The sequence below is a fragment of the Apus apus genome, chromosome 1, assembly GCF_020740795.1.
Source record: "Apus apus isolate bApuApu2 chromosome 1, bApuApu2.pri.cur, whole genome shotgun sequence".
Lineage (NCBI taxonomy): Eukaryota > Metazoa > Chordata > Aves > Apodiformes > Apodidae > Apus > Apus apus.
The window spans coordinates 16,797,825-16,822,440 of NC_067282.1; the positions used below are offsets into that span (position 1 = coordinate 16,797,825).

Consider the following 24,616-nt stretch of genomic DNA (forward strand, 5'->3'; position numbering starts at 1 on the left):
TCTGGGGGCTGGAGGACCTGATCTCCTGAGCAGTGCATGTCACTCCCTCTTCTGACTTCACATTGCCCTTGGTCAGGTGAAGGGCCAAGGTGTGCTTGGTCTCTCTCATCCACGCTGTGAAGCAGCGAGGTCTACCTAAGCCTATGTGAGCAAACACACTAGTCTAATACTGGTAACCATGTAACATAAAGGAATAACAAAACCAGACTCAAGCAATGAAAATACTCACCATAACAAGCTGTCCCACAAAGGTACAAAAGAAATGTGGTTTCAGCTATGCACAGGCAGTTATAGTTTTAGCTGCATCTGTGTCTGACATAAACAGAGGAAAACAGCATGCTGTGTGATAAAAAAACCCAACTTGTTGCCTGTCTCCTCTCCCTGTCCTTTTCTCCATCAAAGTGCCCATTCATATGAGAATCCACTTGCTGCTGACCTTCTGCCAGCAACAACCTACTTTCCAGCTCACCCAGCCTACTCTGCTTGGTTCTCAGGCTCTCTGCCCGTGGCTCCCTCACCCCAGCCCAGTTTGCAGAAGAAGCTGCTGCAATTCTGTTGACCAGAAGTCCTAAGATTTCTGCTTGTTTGGCTCTAGTGCTCTTACCAACCATCTGAGGCCTGATAATGTTTGTTATCCCATGTGGTTCTGAGACTTTAAAAGAAATCTGAGGAATCTATTGCTCAGCAAATTTATCATAACATGATACTTAGCTGAAGATCCCAGGGGGGCAGAGAAATTTCTTCATCAGGCTTCCCTACTGACAGAGTTGTTCTATTACCGTAGGTAAAGCTACTTTTGCAAAGGCCCAACACATGCAGTTTGTTCCACTGGGAAATGAAGAGTGTATGTCCCCGTCACTTCCAGTATTATGCCTTTTCTCAAGACAGTTGGCATGGTTCCCTCCGGGAATATCTAGCTCGCTAACTCCCCTTTTCCCCTTCACCACTTCCCAGCTGCGTAGAACGGCTCAGCATCCTTCCCGCTGGCTCTTGCTCCTCTTCCCGCTCTGTCTCCTCCAGCCCGCACGCCTCGGGCCCGCCTGCCCGGCTCCCACCCACCCACCAGCTTCCTCTCAGCTCCCTGCCCTTTTTCCACCTGCTGATCTGGTTCACCCCGCTCCTTTCCCGGGATTTCCTTTCTGCTCCCGCTTTCCTCTGCAAATCCCTCAACCTCCCGGTTCTTTCTCACCTGATTTTCCAGGCCGGCCTGCTTCCCCCCTCCCCCTGGCACCCCCCTTCTCCCGGCCCACCCCTCCACTTGTTGCCCACGGGCGCACAGGCTCGGGCACGGGCCGTGGCCGCCAAGCAGCGACCCCCGGGGCTGCCCTCCGCGGAGCCGCCCTGCTGCGGGGGCCGGGCCGGGGCTGCACCGCCCGCCGCGGGGGAGGGCCCGTCTGGCCGCGCAGATGACGGTGCGGTGGGAGGCCCCGGCGGGCGGCTGGGCCGCGACACCGCAGCGCGGGCGGGAGCGGCGGGGGCGGCGGGGGCAGCGGGGGCGCGTAGCCCGGACGCGGGGTCCGGCAGCGGGAGCGGGCGCTGCGGTGCTGAAGGGACAGCGGCCGCGGGCACCGCCCGCCCCGCCCCGCCCCGCCCGGGAAGGCAGCGGGAGCCCGGCGCGGCGCCCCGGGAGCTGGGCGGGGGATCCCGGCCTCCGCCCGCCCGGGGACCCCCAGTTCCGTCCCCACGGGAGCGGCCGCCCGGGCCCCGCGCTCCGCCCGCTGCGCCGATGCCGGGCGTGGGGGCGATCGGTGCGCGGTGCAGGCACCGGCCGCGCAGGAGCCCCAAGAAGAGCCCCAAGGCGGAGCCGAGCCAGGCCGGGGCCGCCATGGACGCGGCGATTTGGATCTACCAGTTCCGGCTGATCGTGCTGGGTGACTCCACGGTGGGCAAGTCCTGCCTCTTGCACCGCTTCACCGAGGGCCGCTTCCCGGGGCCGCTGCACTCTGACCCCACCGTGGGGGTGGACTTCTTTTCCCGACTGGTGGAGATCGAGCCTGGCAAGAGAGTGAAGCTGCAGCTCTGGGACACGGCGGGGCAGGAGAGGTTCAGGTACAGGACCCCAGGTCTTCCCCCCAGCCCCCCCCGCCTGCCCCCCAAGCCTGCGGGCCCCCGGGCGCTCCCTGCCCGCAGCCCCCTCGGCATCGTGCGCTCGTTGCAAGGACTTTGCCGTGCCCCACGCTGTGTCTCTCTCTGCACCCACCTGGCTGCTGTGCCCCGAGCAGCCGTCCAGCCTCACCACCCCGTTGCCTGCTGCTGGCTCCCAGCCCCTCGGCCCACCATCCCTCTCGCCCCAGTTGCCTCTCCAGGAACCTTCTCCTTCCCCACCCCTTCCCCTTTGCACCCCCCAGAGAAGAGATGCTCTTCCCCTACCAGCTCGCACTAGGGGGTAACAAGTGGCCTTGTCCTGTTTCTCCTTCCCTCCTCCACATTTTTTTCCTTCTTTGCAGCAGGAGGCCCACACTTCACTCTGCATTCCTTACTTTGTCATCACCTCCAAACTCATCCTCCCCTGCAGTATTTCCCTCTGCCATAACTCTCCCTCCCATGCAATCTGGAGGCCTGGCCACCTCCCTGCTCTTCCTCCTTCCAGCACAGCAGCACTGCAAGCACCAGTGGAGCCTTGGCAGTGTGAAAGCCACCAGGCAGCCAGCTACAGTCCCTTGTTAGTGTTGTACCCGCCTAGTGCTCTGCACTGATGGTTGCCAGGAGCCTTCACTAATACCTCTCCCAGTTATACTGTAGCTAAACTTGCTCAAATGCTGCACCTCTCGTTTCTCCTGTCACAAACACATAGCAAAACTATCCTCTTTTCCAGCATACAAGCTGGTACTATCACTCAAGTACTGTTGCTGCTCTGTTCTGTTTGTAGTGCTTGTGACTTCAAGTTCTGTATGGAGTTTAGTTTGGATTTGGGGTTCAGTAGGCATGAACTCGGGTGGGAGGTTAATGTGTAGCCCATCCATCTGTTGTGATACGTGGTACCTGACCCACACACTTGTTGATGGGATGCTAGCAGTGGGGTTGCAATGGGTCTCTTCACTGGCCAGTATTGATTCTTTTATGTTCCCTGTTGCCCACTGCAACAGTTTTGCAGATTCTCATGCTCAGCTGAAGAGGTGAGATTTCACTGTCATACCAGGGGGCACCAACACTTTTTTTTCTTCTTTTTTCTTTTTTTTTTTTTTCAGTAACAAGTATTACAGTGAAACAACAAAAAACTTTCCTAGGCTTGCATGAGTCACGACTTAATGTGTATTTTTGCAGGCAGGCCTCTGAAGGGTTAGCAAAGAAATTAGCCATGATAATGGCAAGCTGTTAGCATTTTTCATCCTCCTCGTGCTTTCCGGCAAAGAACATAAAAAAATTGTAAACAAATGCCTAAGAATGTATAATCCCCGTATTTTGAATTTGCTGACAAATAGCTGGGATGGCCAATGACAAGGCACTTGACTGAAAGGAATGCAAATGCAGAGAGTTTTGCATACATTTTAAATCAAATTACAGCCAACCTTTAACTCGGGAATGCTCAGGGGATATACAGTAATGATTCATGCAGTCAGTTGCTTTAAAATGTACCATTAGTATATATCTGTGTTTTTGCTCATACCCAAAAGATATAAACTGAAGGAAGTAGTTTTAAACATCTGTGTTTGTTTTTCTGATAAGTTTCTAGTCAGCTGGTGTGCCAAATATAACATTTATTGTATGGTCTGTTTTACTCAAGTAAATCATAAATATTTTATTAAATTATACATCTTGTGTTTAAATCTTCCACATTATGTTCTCTGCTAATGGAGAAGACTACAGATCACAAGCAAAGATGGTCTTGGGGAAGAACTAATTATTCCAGGAGGTAATCTAATTTTGTGGAATGCCAAACAGTTTGCAGTTTTTATTCCCAGTTCTGCTCTGGTTCTCTTGCATTGGGACTTTAGAGGAGATAAAACCTGGCTTTAAAGCTCCTAGGGAGTTCACTGTGTGCAGGGCAAACTACTAGCTATATAATAAGCCTCTTCTTTTGGTCCTAGGCATTAGGGACATTCCCAGAGGAAAAGTAAGGTGTGACACATCTGCCATGGTGCTCTCTTGAAAGAGAGCACTTATTTTCATGGATAAATTGTCCTGGACACATTTTACATGTGTCTAGTTCATTGATACTGCTGTATTTGAGCTGGATTTCATGCACGGTCCTAGAAATGATCTTTAGCACACACTGATTGCTTTACTTATCAAATAAGGTCATTCCCACCATTTCCACAGAAGGGTGAGCAAGCTGCAAACACTGGTGCCAGACAGTTTACTTATTTTGAGCTCAAACAGGGCAGTTACTGACTATATTTCCTTCAACATCAGTAAGACATCACTAACTAGAAGCTCCCGTTGTGTGAGGTGCCATACGGACAGCAGCAACATAGTAACTTTGACATTGTAGTAGAACAAGAACCTGCAGACTTGCTTAGTGTAGGCTCAGGTCTGTAATGCAGACTAAGGTAAATGAGGGGTACACCCTAGGTTTCTTTCTATCTTAAAATTAGTTATCATTTAAAGTAATCTGCTGCTTTGGCGGTGTTTCACATAATCTACTTTGCTGTACATTTGTTGTTTATTTAATATTCCTGGTTCTAAGACAGTTCATTTCAAGAATGCAGAGGCAAAATATTGTGGGGATGCCTCAGAGATAGTAACCCACTTTTTAGGAGACTGTGATATTAGAGACATTCTGTTTCTAATACATGGCTTGAAAATAAAACACTATCCTTATTCTTCTTTTTTAGTCAGCAATATGTATTTTCAAAATTAATACCATTACAATGTGGTCTTTGGTCATAGTATAAAAATAGGTCTTCAAAATTAGATAAAGCTTTTAGTGAAAGTTTGGTTCATCTGGTAAAGATCAGTAAGGTCATAATGAGAAAGAAACACTCTGACTGATGTAAAGTCACCCTAAAGCCATAGTCTGATGTGATTAATACATCTTCTAATTCATTTTCAGATACAGTTGTTCTGTGGCTGCTCAGGGAGGTTGTGGAGTCCCCTTCTCTGGACATATTCAAGACCCACCTGGATGCAGTCCTGAGTAATGTGCTCTAGGGGATCCTGCTTTAGCAGGGGTGTTGGACTAGATGACTTCTAGAGGTCCCTTCCAACTCTTGACAATTCTGTGATTGCATGGCCATCATCTTACCAAGGCTTTTCTTGAGAGTGTTAATGAGGGTCTTAAGTCTTTAACCTAATATTTAGATTAAGCTAAGAGGATAACTTCTGTTCTAGACAGTATTTTCCCCTTCCATAATGCTAGTTTAGGCAAAATTAATTAGCAGAACCAACATGTATTCTACATGGGAAGTCATAATTTCAAAAAGAATTTAGGACCTGCATTTAACAAATATTCCCAACTAAAACTATACACTTCAAAGTTGGAAAAACATGCTAACATACCATTATTGTACATCACAGCATGTAACTTCTTGAGGAGCAGTCTCACCTCCAACAGTTTCAAATACAGAACCATCTGCAGCATTCACTATCAAAGTGCTATGGTTCCCTTTTAATATTTAGTGCAATCTTACCTTTCTAGCACATTCTCTAATGTAGAAACTGATTTTCTCCAACCTTTTATCTCTAGTTACCTTTCATTTATTACAAATGCCAAACATTATATGAAATGAGCAAAAGTACTCTTCATACAAGTATTCTTGCTGAAAATAAAAACTTGGGATGGTCTTGAGGATGCTAAGACAGTCCATATTTAAGAACAGCCCAGATAAGGAGCTTTGTAGTCTCTGTGTTGTTTATGTGAAGTGGGGAAGAAAATAAGAATAACTATTTCATTAACACTTGGATCAATTTTTGTAACATGGGCAAGGATGGCATAATAGTTCACATGATTCATGTGGACTGACTGGAAGCTGCAGCACACCCATCATCAGTGGCTGGTGGGACAGGCATACTCCAGCCTGAAAGAGGAGCTGCACAGCCACCGAGGCCACTGTCACTAAAGGGTGACGGTCACCTCTGTTAAGTAGAAGGGTTGTTCTCTTTCATTTAGTGTAGCCATAGGAAGCAGGCAAACTCTCCTGGAATACCAGGCCCAGGCAGGTACATTGGTGTGGGCAGTTCCATCAGCTGTTGCCTTGAGAAGAGTTCAGCGTCTTCTGTGAAGCAGAACCTGAGAGAGGAGGCAGCAAGGAAGTACTGGGCAAAAAGGAATAGGAGAAAACCAAAGTGTTTTAGGCAGAGAGACAAAACGTGAATAAAGACAGATGCAGGGGGGGATTTAAGTGTTCAGGCCCCCTTCATTCAAAGTCACAGGCAGATTTTCCAGATTCGTCTGAAAGAAGTACTGCTTCCCACCTTTAACCAGCACCTCCTCTGAATGGTTTCCTCCTGGAAGGAGATGGCAGGTTTCCTTGTTGTCTCCTCAGTTTTAGAAAAAAGGCTGCTCTTTGTCCATTGCTTTTTCACCCTAATCCCACCCTGTCCCTAACTGAAGGCTTTCCTTCTACCAGAGAAAGTACTCCCCTCTGCCTCCTTCCCCACAGAAAATTAATCATGGTATCGTAAGTGACATATTCCCTCCATGATGTTAATTTAGTGTTAGCTGAACCAAAGTTTTCACAAGAAACCATAATTCCAACAAGAATCTGCATGGGGATAATTGGAGAAATGGAAATTTGAACATCCTTTATGAATAAGTTATATTATATCAAGCCTGACCTGTCACCAGTTCCTCATCCTGACTTTAAAAATGTGCAGGACCCTAGGTTTTGTTCCTTCTCTTCAAAAAGTGACAACAATAACAGTTAAAACTTCATTTTGCATTTAGTCTTACCTTGCAGCAGTTACCAAAGTGTGTATAATCCTGTAAGTGGATTCCCTGCTTATGAAAGAACACAAGGAAGGCCAGTCTGATTCTGTGTGTGCTCCATACTTGTATCTGCTGTCTTGTGTCCTGGATGAGATGGATGACAGACAATGCATATTTGCAGTAATCAAGATTTATTGCATACAACATTTGGGGTTTTAATTATTCTGGATGAGAGGCAAAGCAAAGTGTAGGGAAACTGGGAGATAAGAACAGAAGTGCAGTTAGGATGCAAAGGGTATAATATCAGTGAATTTTGCTACTTATAATTAAGTCAAACAACAAAGGTTAACCACTAAAATGCTGGCCTATTATCAAATACCATACTAGGCCTAAAATATCAACCCTCATCTTTAAAGGATCTTACAATCTTCAACTTAATAATGAAGATTACTTAATGTTAAGTTTGCTAAAAAAGACAGTGAATGAGTAGTATTTCTCACCCATGTCAGTGACACCACAGCCAGTGTCCTTGGTCGGACCACAACTCCTGAGAATCAGTCTCTGACAGGTGTCCCTGCTAGAGGGGAGAGGGTCCAGCAACTTCCTGGGGAAAGCATACGGAGATCTCTCCAGTCAAAAATGGGACCAAGCTTTTATAGAATAAAGTGGATTTACTGCTGTCGTTTAACCATTAGCCATATCTCTGACATCTCTCATTGGAGAATAAAAAGAAAACAGTAGGAAAAACCATGAAGGTCTTGTTCTCACCAGGCAAACTCTGTTGTTTATCTATGCATTATTACTTTATCTTCATTTCAGACCTAGTTGTGGCTGGGGCTGAGCTCCATGTTCTTCAACACTGGAGAGCAGCTGGTGTTATGCACATCCAACTTGGCCCTCTGTTTATACCTTTCAAGGTTGTACCAGCTCAGAGTTGGCTAGGCCATTTCCTTTCTCCTGGGAACCTTTCACTGCAGGCCAGGGCCTGCAAAATGAGAGACGAAAAGCAGTTGAATCATAAAAGAGAACGGAGGCAGGCATATTGAGAGATGGAGCACCCTGCTACAAACTTGTCTCTGATAGAGTCTTTGCATTCTCCTGCGTTGTCATATGTAAGTAAAATATTTTGCATCTGTAAGATGTTGCAGATACTGTTAAACAACCTACCACGTTCATGTCCTCAGCCATTTTTCCCCAGTTTGATGGCCTAAACTTTCTGCTTCAACATTTCAGCTCACTTGTCAGGAATACTTTATTTTAAAATATAACTGCAAACAGTAACTCACTTTAATAGTAAAACTATTTGAATATTTGTAGACCATGTTTTAACAAGTGTTACCCTTTTCTCAGATGATAAGCAGTAAGAAAACTAATTTTCAATTATACATGCCAAAAATAGAGAAGAAATTACTGCTGTCTCTCCCATATATTCACCCAGTTTTGTGATGTGCAGCCCAAAGTTACAGACATTTTTAATCCTCTCCATTACAGGCAATACATACACAAACCATTAAATATAATAGCTTAGATAATCAATTAGTGTAAATTAGCATCTCTGGAGCAGTGAGTTATCACAGATAGGGGTACTAACTGCTGTGTATAAGCACCCTGTAACACACTGAGGGCTGTTTTTCAGTGCTCCACTTCATACATACAGTATATAACTTCATTCTGTATAGAAATGCGTGGTTAAGGATGCACTGCATTTTCAATACTAACCTTCTTTCTTCCCTGGCTAATGCATTTCTTTTGTGTAACTGTTTTCAAGACACTTTTAAAATTAAAATAGGTTCTGTTAGCTTCCACTTCTCCAAATCGAATCCCATTTTTGTCACCCTCTTCCGCTCTTTCTAGAACCACCTGAATTATTTTCATGTACTCATTTGTATTTGCAATTGCTCTACGGCAAAAAAAAATGCCTACAAAAACCAGAAACAGATCTTTATGGTACCTTTATTTATTACTTCACAAAATGTGACACGTTGCGCATTTATGGTCCTAAATAATTTTGCAAAACCATGGGTCATTTTCATATTCATACTATTTTAATTAATCTGATGTTAAGATCCAGTTGTCTTCACATTCAAACTGGAAAGACACTCCATACACTCTATTGCTGGACACGTAGAAAAGATCTTTCTGAACATTAGGACAAATAGTCCCTCCCTGTTACCTAAATAAAACCATTTCAGATGCCTTTTGCTGAGGCTAAATGAATTTAGATATGCCAAGAAACCTAAGCCTTGTCCAGCTGTGCACTTACCTATCTGTAATATGACTACTGCTGCTGCTTATACCTCTATGTTCATACTGTTATGAAACACTACATGAAATGTGATGAACTAAAAATCGGAGGGAGCTATAGTTATGGAAAGATACATTACTCTGTACCGTTCATCCTGATTCCAAAAGTTTTGAGGCTGCATCCTCTTCATAATCTTAAGATGAAATGCAATTAATTCTTGGCTCAATTATAATTGTATATAATGACTGTTGACAGAGAGTGTGCATCTCATTTCAGTTGGAGAATGCTTATATCTACACTAGCTATATATTTATGCTAGGAAGGAGTGCTTGCATCCACTCCTCAGTAGGCTGACACTTCCTTTACAATGTCTCTTCTCGCCTTCTCCATCCTCCCCTATTACTCATGATTAAAGACTTACAATTATTTTTTAGTCCATATATCTTTCTCTCTACATCCTAACAAACATTTTTTCTTCTTTTACAGTGTATTAGAAGTCTTTTCAACCAGAGAATTTCCAAAATTCTTTCCAGATAATTCTCTGGGACATAGAGGGCTCAAAAGTAGAAAATTTTGTTGCCGGTCCTGCAAGTCTCATGCCAAAAGAGAGTAAATGCAATTACAGAGAGCTTTTGAGCCTCTGTGTGAGAGAGATGCTGGAGACAGAGGAGTTCCTTACCAATGCTGTCACAAGTGTGTGTTTGCCCAGCTCTGTTACTTTTTGATGGGTTTGTTTAGGGACTTTCCTTTCTTAGTCTGTTACCTGTTGACTTCTGCAAGCAAAAAGAATTATGATTACCTGTACAAAGTTTGCTATCAAATAATTCTTTCTGCAAGGAATCCAAAAGGATACACTTGTACATCAGCAAGATTTGGTTTCTCAACATCTGCCTACATATTTCAGCTGGAAATAATTGATTAGAGCAAAGTGAAATGCATGTTTGTATAAAACTGAAGGACTCAAGACTTTATCACCAACAACTATTTCACAGATAAATATACATATATATTACTCTGTGAACTTGTGCCAGAGTTAGGTAATAAAGAGTATTTTGCGGAATAATTCAGCATTCAAACTTCACATGGCTTCAAGGATGTTTAGAAAGTGAATTTTGATTGTAAGAAAAAAAAGGTTAAAGGAACATTTTTGTGTGTAGAAGGTAAATTAATAAATCCCAATTAATTTTAAAAAAGCAAAGATATTTCATAAAACTTATAGTAGATAACACATTGCCACATGGAAAAGTAATCTATTTAGGAATAAAGTGAAAAGATATTTTAATTTTCCTATCTCTTTTTTATTCTTCACAGGTCAATAACACGCTCTTATTATCGCAATTCTGTGGGTGGTTTACTAGTGTTTGACATCACAAATCGTCGATCTTTTGAACACGTGAAAGACTGGCTAGAAGAAGCAAAAATGCACGTGCAGCCCTTCCAGATTGTGTTCCTGTTAGTAGGACATAAATGTGACTTAGTGTCACAGCGTGAGGTTACAAGAGAAGAAGCTGAAAAACTGTCGGCTGACTGTGGTATGAAATACATAGAAACTTCAGCAAAAGATGCCACGAATGTTGAAGAGTCCTTTACAATTCTTACACGAGACATCTATGAACTTGTAAAAAAAGGAGAAATCTCAATACAAGATGGATGGGAAGGTGTCAAGAGTGGTTTTGTTCCAAATGTGGTACATTCGTCAGAAGAAGCTGTAAAGCCCAGAAGACAGTGCACCTGCTGAATTTGTAGCATGCCAAAGAGCACATCATGTGTTCAGAAGATGATGCCAACCTAAATAACAGAATAATAATTCTGAAACAATATTAGATCATGACACAGCTGAATCATAGAGAGGTAATTTGGTTTTGTGTCCTTTTGTCTAGGTCATAACTTCATAACCCTCTAAGTGCATTTTTCTTTTCAAAGTACAATAACTTTGTGTGGTCTATAGGAAAAGAAATTATATCTTGCTAAAGGAAAAACTAATCCTATAGCATGACATTGAGAAAGTGCAATAATCATTGTGACAACAACCTCTCTCAGGCTTTGTATTTTGAATAGATTAAAATCAAGGCTTGCTAGGTGAGGATCAGATGAGCTCATTGCTTTTGTTCATCCTGCCTTAGTTTTGGACAAGAAAATATTATACCTTATACTTTTTTAACGTGATTGTTTACTCAAGTGCAGGGTTGCTAATGACCAGAAAAGTTTAGAATGTTGTAGAATTTCCTAATACAGATAACTCTAAAGAAAGCAACCTGAAAGATGGCTCCAACAGCAAACACTTTTGATATGACTATGAATACAAGCCTTAAAAAGAATGTTTTAGAAAAGATGATTTATTTGTATACAAAAATGAGGAATAAAAGCAATGAAAGTTATTATTAAATATTTTCTGAATTGCCAATGAAACTAAATATAACATCATATATGATCCAGCTGTTATTTGTCTACAAAACAGATTTACCAGCCACTGGAGTTACATTTCAGTGGCCGAATCCTCAGCTGGGCAATTATCATAGGTGCGCTGATGCCTAGGGAATTATTTTAATATACACACACAAATTCCATATTAGCTTCAAAAAATAAATCTACTTCTAACTGGAAGTAAAAGTGAGTTAAAAAGTGCTGCAAACCACAGGGACCCAGGCCTTAAATTTGAATAGGGCAAGGATTGTTTTAATCTCAGCCAACACATGTTAAACTGTTGTCTAAAAATGAAGCTTTTAAAACCGAAACTGTTACGAATAGAGTTTTTGGAGAGAATTTCTAAAATAATGCTTGGCTACAGAGAGCAAAGTCGGAGAACTTCTAAGAAAGCAAAACATTATAGCTTTTAATAACAATAACAATAGGAGGCATTTGTGATGATGTAGCATTTTACTGAGCCTTTACTGGTCACCTTCCTACTCCTCTGAATATAATGCACACTAGCTTTATGCAAACTATGCCCTGTATGTCTAGCACTTAAATACCAAATAAGTCTATTTCTATTTCATTGTAGTAGTATAACAAGATGACTTACCTCCAGAGTTCATAAGCATCTACAATTTATCTGGACATACTCATAACCACCGAACATCAAGTCAGTTATATTCAGACAAAGGTGTGTTATCATGTTAACAGTTCTCCATTTTAAAGACCAGCCAACAAGTCTATCTAACTGTTTTCTTCAACAAACATATAATTGTTTTTCCCTCAGGTTACTTTTAGGTCCTTTTACAATTCTTTTGTAAATGTTCCGTAGTATAGAGACAGGTTGTTTGGTTCTGGTTATTTTATTCATTTAAGGCCACTAAAATTATTGACTTCAATGGGAACTGAAAGGTTGATTTTTCAGTAGCCTGAGTCTCACTTACATTGAGGCATAGCAGGATACAGAAGCCTTAATATAAGCAGGAATCAGCCTTAATTCATTAGCAAATAAAAGTTGGTTAATTCTAGTCTCAGCATGCCACAAAGTGATTGCTGTGAGCCTGATTCTCTGTTAAACTACATACATTAGTGACTTACACTGAATCGTTTTTTTATTTGAGGGCATTTTAGGTCCTATTTACAAAGTAAACATGACTACAGATGCCAAAAGGTGGTGTAGAATCAGGCTGTGTGCATTTGACGTGGATTCTCCTACAATACTAGGCCCATGTTGTGTATCTCAGAAGATCTTCTCTTAGTTGCTTAAGAGGACAGAATGGGCCAGCAAATAAATTGGTGGCCAGGGAGTCAGCAGACCTGAAGTCTGCCACTGGTTCACTGTGTGTTTCTGAGCAAGGCATTTACATTTTCTGTGCCTCACTGTCTGTATCTCAAAAATAGAGATGATTGTTCTTCCTTTAATTTACAAAGACTGCTGAGACCCAATCTCACTCTTTTCTCTGTGTGCTACCTGTTGTAAAGTGTTAAGCACCATGGGATGTAGATACTGGTTTATTCTGCCACACCAAAAAAAATAAATTAAAAATATTAAAACAGCTTTGTAAGCACCAGGTATCGCTATTGCTATGAATCTACATTTCATTACTTTGAGATTAAAGCCTTTTACCTTAAACTTTTCTTCCTGAATACTCTGGAGCCAATGAGCTTTTCATTCTGTATGAAAAAATAAAAGGTGTGTTGTGGGAGGAGGGACTGGGAGATGAGGGGGTGGAGGGGAGGTAGGCACAGGGAAATAAACCATCATCAGAACAGAGCCTTAATGATCTCTGCTGTCAATGTTGCACCTGTAATGTCACATTTATTACACTGGGAACAGCTTCTAACCAGATTCAACTATGTGAGGAATGGGTATTGTCAATGTAACTAGAAGTTCACTGCATTTTAAAGTACTGTGCACAGAGCTGTTTTTTTGTAACTCCTAAAAACTTAGATTAACATGTACACTCAAACTTTGTTGATTTTGATGATATAGTAAACCACTACTGTACCATCTCACTACACACTTGCAGTTAATAGAAATGGCTGATAAGCAGATTATTTGCCAAAATACATAATTTTGTTTTCAGATGCTTTGTGGTACAGTATAAAAGTAACAGCTTGAATAGGCTGTATAATGGATTATAGTTCAGTGCATGTATATTCTTTTTTTCTCCCGAGGAAGGGCAAATATTGATACCAGAATGAAATTTTCAGAAATCTCAGAAATTCAAGAAACCTAATTTGGCAGCCAAATTAATAAGTATAAATTACTTCATAAGAACACACCACAACTATTGCAATTTGAAGTTTGGTAAATCCCAGTTAGGAAAAGGAGAAACCTGTTGAAACAGTAAACAGTTTGTGTTTGGATTCCTAGGCCTGGCAAATGAATTGATAGTGTTGTTTTTGAGGCCTAAAATGTTTAAACTTCCACTGCTTTTACTTTAAGTTTGATAAAGAAGAATATCTTCCTGATTTGAAGATTACTTCTACACATTACTTCTTCAGATATTTTGTCTTCCTTACAATTGCATGACCTGTGTAAGACAAAGAACCTAGATGAACACTCTAGGAATCAACCAAGGAAAAAAAAAATAGGTAGCATATGTTCGTACAGTTCATTTATGCTTTCAGTATAGAATAAACTTATCAGTCTAATGTCAAGCTGGTGGCTGTCCTCACAGAAAAGAATACAGATTTAACTCACTACCCCAGTACACTGCAGCTGCACTGTGCTGAGATCCCGTCTGCCACAGCCAAACTGTTTCTGGTACCCAAGTTGCCTAACTTAAAGCAAGGACAGGCGGGTGCACTGTGCCCACAGATATTTCAGTCTCAATGTTTCAGCTCCTTATACACCACATGCTTTAGTGTCCCCTTTTTACATAACATCCAGGAGAGCGCTTTTGCCCCAGCTGTAGATCCCAGCACATGACATCAGCTCCTCCAAGCCTCCACCCTTGCCTTTTTGCCTAGAGCTGGCACGGCCATCCCAGCAGCCTTCATTCAGCCTTGGAGAGAAAGCAGGAGGGCTGAGGGTTTACTCTCTGCATGGCATGGAACCATACCACAAGCATGCTGGACTGCTTAAGAGATCGTTAAATATCAAACCACAGTTGCCAAGAGCAAACTTTTTGCATTGTTCTTTTCCCAAAGACAATCTTTTAAATAAGTGAATTAAATTATAATTCTTAAAGAGGAATCTGTAAAACATGTATCTCCCTAAAAAGCCCAATAGATAGAACTGCGCAACATAATAAACAGGTTAAAAAAAAATTCAAGCATTTGTGCAATGATCCTTTGCTCTAGCACTTAACTGTATGTCGTAGCACCTATGATACCTGTTTCCTTAAGGATAATAATGGTATCATTGAATTTATTTAAAACTAGAAGAATTCTACCAAAAAATCACCCGCCTGATTCTCAGAGAAAAAAAAAAAAGATACTGTATTTCATGAATGCATGTATACTTACTTCCCAGCTAATTTCTATTAGTAATTCAATGTCTGGGTTTAGTGCTACATTCAGGGAGGCTCTCCTCTGACAACCGACTACTACATCAGCTGTCACTTCACTCAGCAACACTTCCTGTCATTTCCCTCCTCTGTGAAGCGAATAAAGCTGTGGAACAGCTGAATTTTACTTTTGAGCACAACAGAATTGTTTATTGTGTTTAAATTAAGGTGCAAATCAGATAAAAGTAAAGTGATTGAAGACGTGCCAGTCAAGCATAATAGACTATGAAGCTGAACAAGTTCCTGAAGACAATTTGCCTCGCATAATACGTAATTATTATTACACTCCCATAATTACTGGGAGTGTAGCATGTGGAGTGTAATTACTGGGAGTGTGAAGAAAACTAACCTGGTTCTGCAAACCCAAAAATATTTTGCTAAGCAGCACTTTTGACCAGGAAGAGCCCTCTCTATAGACGCAGGTCTCCACAGAGGAATAGATTTTCTTCATAGAGTCACGGCTCCCACAAGCAGTCAGTGGAACAGCAAACACATGGCTAAAATATGTCCAGAAAAATAACTTGATAGCCAAATCCCCAAAAATATAATATACACACTGTGGACTTTTTACTCCTGGGGAGACAGGGAACAGTTGTTTGGCAGCCAACAACACCACAGCACTTACGTGGCATCTCCTCCTGCCATGGCCTCATTGCTCAGAGAGGCCAGATAGGAATGGGGAGCAGCAGGCTCATTATGTAGGGGTAGGTAAATCTTCATTTAAACTCAAAGTGAGGACACCAAAATCCCAATCCTGAGCTGCTAGAATGGATCACCATCTTTGAAAGTATTTAGTTCACCATTTCTCAGAGAAAGTCACATTTTAGGCTAGTCCTGAGCTCCTTGAGGATGGACACTCTGTGTGTAACCAGCTGAGCAACCACTACCCCATGGGAGCAGTGATGCAAACCAGCTGACAACAACCTTCAGCAGCCTCACAGGCTATAAGGGCAGCTCAAAGTAAGATTAACCCCATTCATCTTCACAGGCTGCTAAAGGCCCACCTTGCAGCTAAAGAGCTTCTACAGAAATGTACAAGTAGAAGTAACAGTAAGAAATTGATGCATTGTAAATAAAATCAATGCTTAGGGTAAACAAGCTGAATTTCTGGCTATAGTTTGAGGCTGTGATTTCTCATTACTGTGGTTTCAAATCTGCTTGTGTGCAAACTGATTTTTCCTGATCCATAAAAACTGTGGAGGGACAAACTGAGCCTCCTGTAGCAATAAACTCAGTGACCAGGGAAATCAGTGCACAAGATAAGGACGGAAGGAAAGACAGAGATTATTTCTTCCATCCCTGCACAGCCCTGGGGGAGCAGTGAGACCTAACTCTGCCTGAGCCCTTATGACCTTACAGAAATTTCCATCACTGTTAAGGGACTTGCTGGGTGAAGGAAAGTACCGAGCACCTGGAGTTGACACGGAGACACAGGCTATTGTCTCCCTGACTACAGCAGCTCCCTAAGGATCTGTTAATTCTGTGGGACAGCTGCCTGAGAGGAATGGTTTGGTATAATTCTACACTGGCACTACATCTACGTTGCAGGCTTCTTCCCCTTTCACCTTCTCCCCAGCATGGTTTCTTTGCAGGAAGGGACTGCCAGAAGCTGTATTTGGTACCAAGGTCTGACAATGAGCAGGACAGCAGGGCAATAGTTTAAAATATTAGTGGTAGTTGCTAAGCATTAAGGTAGCAAGGGAAGGAATTGTGGCAGGTATTTCAGTCACAATCTTAGTAATAAAAACCTTGCAGGGCTGGCACTGCTCTGCAGCACTTTTGAGAATTGTCCATTTTGGTTAAGTTTTCAATGCCAAACAAATAGGTGAGCTATTTAGTCATGATTTATATTAATTTGCTATTTTAGAATAATTACTGCTTATTATTCAGAGGAAAAAGCCTTCTCTGGGCAGATCATTGTTCCTATTTCCCTGACATATAGCCAGGGTGATATCCACTAAAAGAGCAAGCAAGTTCTTTGTGGAAAACAATTTGATTTCCCTGATAAAACTTTTAAAAACAACAGTGAGACAAAGCTTACTAAGCACTGAAAAAGAGCTGCATGTGTGAACCAGTGTCAGAAGAGCAGTACATGAAATTACAATTTTGCATGTTGTATCCTCTTTCACTCTGCCATGCTTTGCAGACCAACTGTAACTCCCCGAGTACACAGAGTGAATGGAACAGTAAATTTCTAGCTGTCAGAAAAAGGCTAGCAAAGGAAAAATCAGATCAGATGTAATTCCCCACAGCATTTCTCTGCAAGTTGGTTCCTGGCATGGAACAATGGCCACATTTTGCCTGATGTACACCATGTGCTTCTCCATGTCCCGGGAGGAATCTGGCCTCAGCAAAAATCCTCTTGCAGGTTCTGTCTACAAACAGTTGCTCTGCAGCACTCCACGTGCTGCAACTCAGGGCCAAAAGTCCAAAGTTTTCCAGCAAGGAAACTGCGAAGGAATAGCACTGTTATCAAAAAATACTTCAGATAAGAAAAATCAGGGAGAGAGATGCTATTTAAGCTAAAGGACAATGTTGGCATAAGAACAAACAGATCATCCTGAGATGCACAGGATAAGTGGTTCTGGTGAGACTGAAATATCAAAATCTGAAACAACTTTAAGTGAAAGCAGCAGGAATCTTTACTCCCACACACAGGCAGTTTCTCCAGAATGCTACTGTTATTAACTGAAAGGGTGACAGGATGCCCAGATAGTAAACAACAGAAATAAAACAGAAACAAACACAGAAGTTGTTTAATGTGAAAAGTCTGGTCACTGACAGTGCTTTTTTTTTTTCCCAGCTACAGGTAGGTGTCTGTGTGTCCTTGCCCTTTTAAAAGGAATGTCTTCAGAGACTCTGTTGGCTCCATTTACTTATAGGGTCATCATGACTGTCCATGGCAGTGATAAATGAGGCATTCCCACTGGAGGAAAAAACATAGGTTTTAGTATCCCTACTGAAAACATTTTGTTTGGAGAGGAGTCTAAAACTGACTGATCAACCATCAAATGCTCTTTTCCACCGTGGACTAAGTAAAGATTAGAAGAAACTATGTATGTCTTATTTGTACCATGTGTTTCAGGGCATTAGAAAGAAGAGAAAATAGCAGTGCATTTTTATCTCTGATGCAACTCATTCAAAGCCAACAGGTTTGTGCCTGGAATCAATTCACTCTGAGACATCAAGAATATTATACACGATATTAATTTCACTGATCATCCAAATCTTAATGAGCTGTTGCTTGCAAATCACTTTGAACCCATGGACAGCTCTGGGATAAAGTATCATTCACTGTCTTTTACAATCCATGCAAAGGATATAAAACTATAGGTCAATGTAGTATCACATACTAATCAATCATTAATATCTTCATTACCATCAGAATTTAGTAATAAACCATTTGCAATAGAATTAAAGAAAATTTTTTTAAATTATGTAACACTGCATACCTTGAAAGCACCCTGAAGTGGTACTAAAAGACCACAAAAACTTGAGGTTCACAGATGTCTTTACTTCCCAGAAAACTAATGCACAGATCTTTAGAAAAAAATTGCAGTCATTATGTAAGACATGAAAAAGGAGATTAGCATTATTTTTAATATCAGTAAAAAGTACCACTGTTTCCTTGTCTCAATGCTTCTCAGGTGTTCAAGTTCTCTTTATTCCTTGGCTCATACTACTTGTAACTACTGCACAAAAAATATTTGGGCAGGATGCAAGAACTCTTACACTTTGTGCTTTCATTGCTGACCCTTCCAGGCCAAGCCCATCATTGTCACAGTAATAGCTACTGGGTACCTAAGGCTACTTATAACAGCCAAGACTATGGAAGAAGGTACTCAGAGACTGCTGCATCCTAAGTACTTTTATATTTCTTTTGCAACGTTTGGTAAGTTTGCATGAGAAGTGCAAACATTTTAAAGCACAGCCCAATTTCCTTTAGCTTAAGCCCTGGCTGAGCAAAAATTGCCATTAATAACATTCTAACAATTTGTGTTGTAGTTTTTGTATGCTAAACTTTGCATCAAAAGGAACACAGATTAAGTTCTCTGTAGTTAGTTTATTTTATGTCTGAATGATGTCTACATTATTTCTCAAAAGCAGTTAAAAACATCACCAAATTGTGGCCTTAATAACAAGCATATATTAAGAAAATAATAGATGCAACAGACACTGAACAAAAAAATCCCAAATAATTGGAAATAACCACATTTTTAAAAGGTTGGGGGAAAGAGACTAAATCAGTTAATCATAGAGTAATAGGGGTTGGAAGGGACCTCTGAAGATCATCAAAACCAAATCCCCCTGCTGCAGCAGGAACATCTAGGACAGATCACACAGGAACATGTCCTGATGGGTCTTGAAAGTCTCCAGAGAAGGAGACTCCACAGCCTCTCAGAACAGCCTGTTCTAGTGCTTTGTCACCCTCACAGTGAAGAAGTTTTTCCTCATGTTGAAGTGGATCTTCCTGTCTTGTAACTTCATGCTGTTTCCCCTCATCCTATCACAGGGCATCACTGAAAAGAGACTGGCCCATTCTTGATACCCACCCTTCAGATATTTATAGACATTAATAAGATCCCCTCTTAGTCTTCTCAAGACTAAACAGCCCCAGGTCTCTCAGCCTTTCCTCATATGACAGATGTTCCAGTCCCTTAGTCATCCTTGGAGCTCTCCATTGGACTCTTTCCAGCATATCCCTGTCCCTCTTGAACTGGGAAGTCCAGAACTAGATACAAATACTCCAGATGTGGTCTTACTAGGGCAGAGTAGAGGGGGAGGAGAGCCTCCCTTGACCTGCTGGACACACTGTTCTCAATGCATCCCAAGATACTATTGGCTCTCTTAGCCACCAGGGCACATTGCTGTCCCATGGATAACTTGTATTCCACCCGAGGTCCTTCTCCATGGGGCTGCTTTCTAGCAGGTCAGCCCAGTGTAGGTCAGGTCAGCCAGAACCCAATGGACTAGTGGCTTCCAGCTGGGACTGCCTCCAGGTCACAGGCCATAGAGCATCAGCCTGTACCTCAGCTCCTCTGGTGCTTGCATACCTGTAACGCAATGTGGGGCTGTGGAGCTGAGCAGCTGAGGCACAACCACACGAGACACACCTTTTACTGACCCTGCTGGAGGCCTCACAACTGCAGCACTGCTGCAGAACATACCTGCAATGGACAGAACACAACTGGCTGGACACTGCGTTATGATATACTACACACACAGCTGCATTGCTACATGCACTAGAGGTGCCAGGAATACTGTATACTTACACATTTACAGTATAGAATACATAGCATATAATACCAACAAAGAAAAAATAGACTAATTGAAGCATTTAGAAACCGGGAACTTTGTCAAAATAGGAAATTATTCAGTACCTCCTTTTTAGTTCTCAATTAAGAAAAGGCCTTAATATGGCTATCATAATTTATTTGGTTAATGAGGCTGCACCACATGTTTAGTCAGCATCATCATCACTTGCATAGGGTAAAGATTGGTTGAGTATATTACACCAGGGTCTCAATACTCTGTAATATTAATTTATCTTCAAATCCTGTCCATCACCCCGTGCCCCAGGAAGGACAAGGGGGGTCCTGTTGTCCCCAGGGTAGGTGGTGTGGCCACCGATGTGGGACGACAGATGGCATCAGCTCTCGAGTTCCTAACGAGTAAGGAAAACTCCTTGGAACTTTCTTCAAGACACACTTTAGATGAACGCTAAATGTTTCCACAGAAAACTAAAAATTCTGCTTTCTATAAATAAAACTTCGAACTTTCCAAATTTCTCCCGGAAGGTACCTAAACCCGAACATCTCTTACTGGATAGAAAACTGGCGAAAGCGTGCCGGCGGGAGGAGTGCCGGCTCACCGGGAGATCGGGGGGAGGGCAGTGCCCGGCTCCGCCGCACCCGGTGCGGGTGCGGGTGCGGGTGCTGGTCCCGCGCGGTGCTGCCGCCGCAGCCCGCGGGTCACCCGTGGCCTCGCAGGGTGGGGATGGCCAGCCGGGCTGGAGACCCGCCCTCGCCACCCTCCGCCAAGCCAGAAATACATTTCTCTGCTTTATAAACCACATTATTCAGCCGCGGTGAATCTGCGCGTCTGTTTATCTCGCTCAGCTCCACGGGGTGTGGCGTGGAGAAGGTACCGGGGCTGGAGTGCGGGGTGTCCGTGAGGCGGGCATGGCCGGGGGAGCACACCAGCCGCCCTCGGCTTTCCGGCAGCGCCCGGCCCCGCCGCCAGGGCTCCCCGCGCAGCCCGTTCCCGCAGCCAAAGGCCCCGCGGCCGCGGGGGGAGCGCGGGGCGGGGCTCCCGGGGCGGCGCAGCGGCGGCGCGGGGCCGCCAGGGGGCGCTGCGGGCGGAGGCCGCAGCCCCTGCGCCCGCGCTCGGCGGCGGGGCCGGCTCCTGGGCCCCGTGTCATGTGGGCCGGGCCCTTCCTCGGAGCCGGGGCCGCTGCCGAGCGCCTCCCGGGCCGCCATGAGGCTCTGAGGGGCGGCTGCGTGCGGAGGAGCCGGCCGGTCGCGCTGCCGAGCGTCCCGAGCCTGCTGCCGCTCTCGCCCCCGGGCAGGGGAGCTCAGCGCTGCAGCCGCTGCTGCTGCTGCCGCCGCCGCGGGTCCGGCCGGGCGGGAGGGCGGCCCGGGGCCATGTAAAGCGGCAGCGGCCGGGGGAAGGCGAGCCGAGCTCGGGGAGAGGAGCCGGCGGCCGGGGAGGCCCCGCGGGGGAGATCATGGCGACGTCGAATCTCTTAAAGGTGAGAGCGGGGCCTGGCCGGGCCCTGCGTGAGGAGGGAGCCGGGCGGCCGGGGCTGCCCCGCCGCCGGGCGGGCCCTGCGGGTGGCCGGGGCGGCCGGGCCGGGCCGGCGGGGACAGGCCGCGGGCGTCCCTCCCCAGGCTGTCGTTCCCCGGGCGCGGGGGACGGGCCGCCCTCCCGCGGGGGAACGGCCTTGGCGCCCCGCTCGGTGCGGGGCCGCTGGCCGGGCTGCCCCTTGGCTGCCGGCACCCCCTCCCCTGGCTCCCCAGCAGTGTTGGGTCGTGCTGCTGGACGCGGCACCGTGTCGTCCCTTTGTTTATTTACAGTGTGCGGAATATTGGCTTTAAGTCAAACAAAGAGTTGGAAAATGGCTTTACGGTGGGCAGGTGTTGTTATTTGGATTGCCACCGTATTCCAGCTTTTTTGCTAGCTTCAGTTTTTCTGCAGGGAACTCCTGCAGGCCTTTTGCTTACGTTCAGCAGCTTTGCTTTTGTAGTCAGGGGTTTTCAAGCGCTTTCCCGGTGTTTGCTGACAGATGTCAGTCACCCCAAGCTGCTGCAGGTGTGAACAGAAGTTTTCAGTATGACAGTCCAGGATGTGAGCTCAGGACTGCCTGTCCTGATACTTGAGGCATATGTGTGGAGAAGGCTGCATGTGGCCTTTGGGGCCAGGCCAGCACGCCAGAAACGGGCCTACTTCAACTGTTACCAGTGCCTCTAGTAGTTGTTCCTTGAACATAAGTGTAGTTAGGGTAGAAGGCCTTGGGAAGGCTGTCTGCTTAACTTTATCAGTTAGCAATTTAAAATAAGTATAAATAGAGAAGTATGCATGTGTTCAGCACTATGTGTTATAGTTAAATGTGGTTCTGAAGAAGTGCTGCTTACATTATAGCAAGCTGACCTACTTTGGGTGTATAGATTTAGCCTGAAACTGCTGGTTCTATTGCTATGAGACATTCAGTGTGAGGAATAATTGATAGCCTTGTTCCTTCCTTCTATCCAAAAAAAGGTTTTAGGATGAAAAAGATAAATCTTTTTTAAAAAATAAATCTTTCTTGAAATTGAAAAGTAATTGAAATTAATTTTAATTAATTTCTCTGTATTTCTTACGACTAAGTGGGTAGTTAGATTTTTAAGCAGGTAAGACTTAAATGAAAATCTAAAATCGAGAAATCCAAGAACACTGCTAAAAAATAATGTCACAAAAGAAGAAATGTGCTTATTGTGGAAGCACATAGTCTTAGAGCAGGGCTCAGACAGTTTGTTAATGTTTTGGTCCACATCTTTGCTGTATACTAAGGATCTCTGGAAAGACCCATCCATACTTTGACAAGACATACAGTTGCATACAAGCCTGTAGTAGATGAAAGAAACAAAGGCCCACAAGGATTGTCAACTTTCTATTTCAGCTGTTTTAAAATAACAGGTGTACAGTAAGTGAAAACAGTCAGAGGCCTCACTTCTGCAAGATGGCTCTTGCTGGACTGAAACCTTTGTGTCAGCTAGTGAGGTTTTTGCAACTGGCCTTTGAATCTTTAATATTTTTTGTTAGCAACAAGATACATATGCACAGTGTGTTTTAGGAAAAAAATCTGCAGAGGTGCCTATTCTAAAATAGGCCTTTCTGGTGACTTGGAGTGTTTTGATGCATAATCACGTAATAATTAGTGAGTTTTCTAAGGAGAGTGAAGTGTGAGTCCTGCATAACAAAAGGAAAGATTATACAGTGATTTGACTTTGTTTATAATGACTCAATCAACCAATGCAAGAATTGGAACTAGATAAGGGCCTTCATTCTTCAATTCTGCTTTTGAGAGTGCTCTCAGAGAAGCAAACTGTTGATTCCAGGTTAGTGTTGATTGGCAATGCCTCGTGCTGTTTGAGGCTGTGAAACTACTTATGCCTCATGTTTAGGGAGAAAAAAGCAATGTCTCTGTATAGTAAAAAACCCTAGGCAAGAAAGGAGAGGTTTAAAAACCTGTAATGTTTTCTTTATCTTTTCCAAGTAAGTCTGCATAATCAAAAATCTAATTTGGGTTTATGCAGGTCTTGGTTTTGCTAGGATAAACAGAAACTTGAGAGTTTTCTCTGGTTTTCTCCCATCCTCATTCAACTTTCTATATAATTGAGAAAATGAAGTGAAATATTGTTTTCTTATTCTAATAGCAGATACTAGCTGAACCCAAATCTGATTGACAGTTATAATTTTAAAGGACATGATTTAAACTCTACTAGTAGATACTTTTCCTAATTGTAAATTATTTTTTTTAGGGAGAAGCATATTCTCAGAGAGCTTTCTTAAATTGCAAAATTAGAATGACAAAACATATGTGGAATCCTGATGACATACAACAAATTGTAATAGGATGAAAATATTGAAGAACTTCATAAGAGCTAGCTGTTAGATGGTAAGCTAGTGTATACCCTACCTGCTGCAGAAGAGAACTGCTCTCCCACATGGAGGCCATGGCTTTCCTTTTGGGAACTGAGCCATTACTGAGTCCCCTCAGTTTTTTCTCTCAGCATACCCATGACTCTGGCACTTTAAAAGTGGCATGCCTGGTTTCTGGGGGTGTGTTGGACTTGTAACCTGTTACCTTTGCAGTGACAATATGGTCTAAACCGATTTACTGACATGACAAGATACATGAGTTTTTCCACAGATTCTGGAACAGAAAGCACCTCAGCTTATGTCAGCAGAAAGAACACCTGTAGCTGTAACCATGCTAGCAGATCTTGACACTTCTGTAGAGCTTTACTAGAGTGGCCAGCAAATGCAGGAGTCTGTTCTTGCAAGATGAATTGCAGCTTGAGCCTGCTGTTAGGCAGGAGAAGCAAAGAAAGCAGTACATTTTTTTTAAGACTTAAGTGAAATGAGAATAATTAT

General features: G+C 43.4%; 2 protein-coding genes across 4 annotated transcripts in view; both read left to right on the plus strand.

Annotated features, from left to right (window-relative positions):
* Positions 1–1,726: 1,726 nt before the first annotated feature.
* On the plus strand, positions 1,727–11,303 carry RAB39A (RAB39A, member RAS oncogene family). Its single transcript, XM_051608305.1, has 2 exons — positions 1,727–2,049; positions 10,365–11,303. Exons 1-2 carry the CDS (start codon positions 1,727–1,729, stop codon positions 10,789–10,791), a joined length of 750 nt encoding a protein of 249 aa, XP_051464265.1. The 3' UTR covers positions 10,792–11,303.
* A 10,088-nt stretch (positions 11,304–21,391) lies between these two features.
* The window catches only part of CUL5 (cullin 5), a 33,419-nt gene continuing 30,194 nt past the window's right edge, over positions 21,392–24,616 (plus strand). For all 3 annotated transcript variants that reach the window (XR_007889269.1, XM_051617132.1, XM_051617145.1), the window contains exon 1: positions 21,392–21,731. Coding sequence is in view for 2 of the 3 variants with exons in the window: in XM_051617132.1 (XP_051473092.1) it covers positions 21,708–21,731 (24 nt within the window). In the remaining variant the exon portion in view is untranslated. The remainder of the gene's footprint in view (positions 21,732–24,616) is intronic.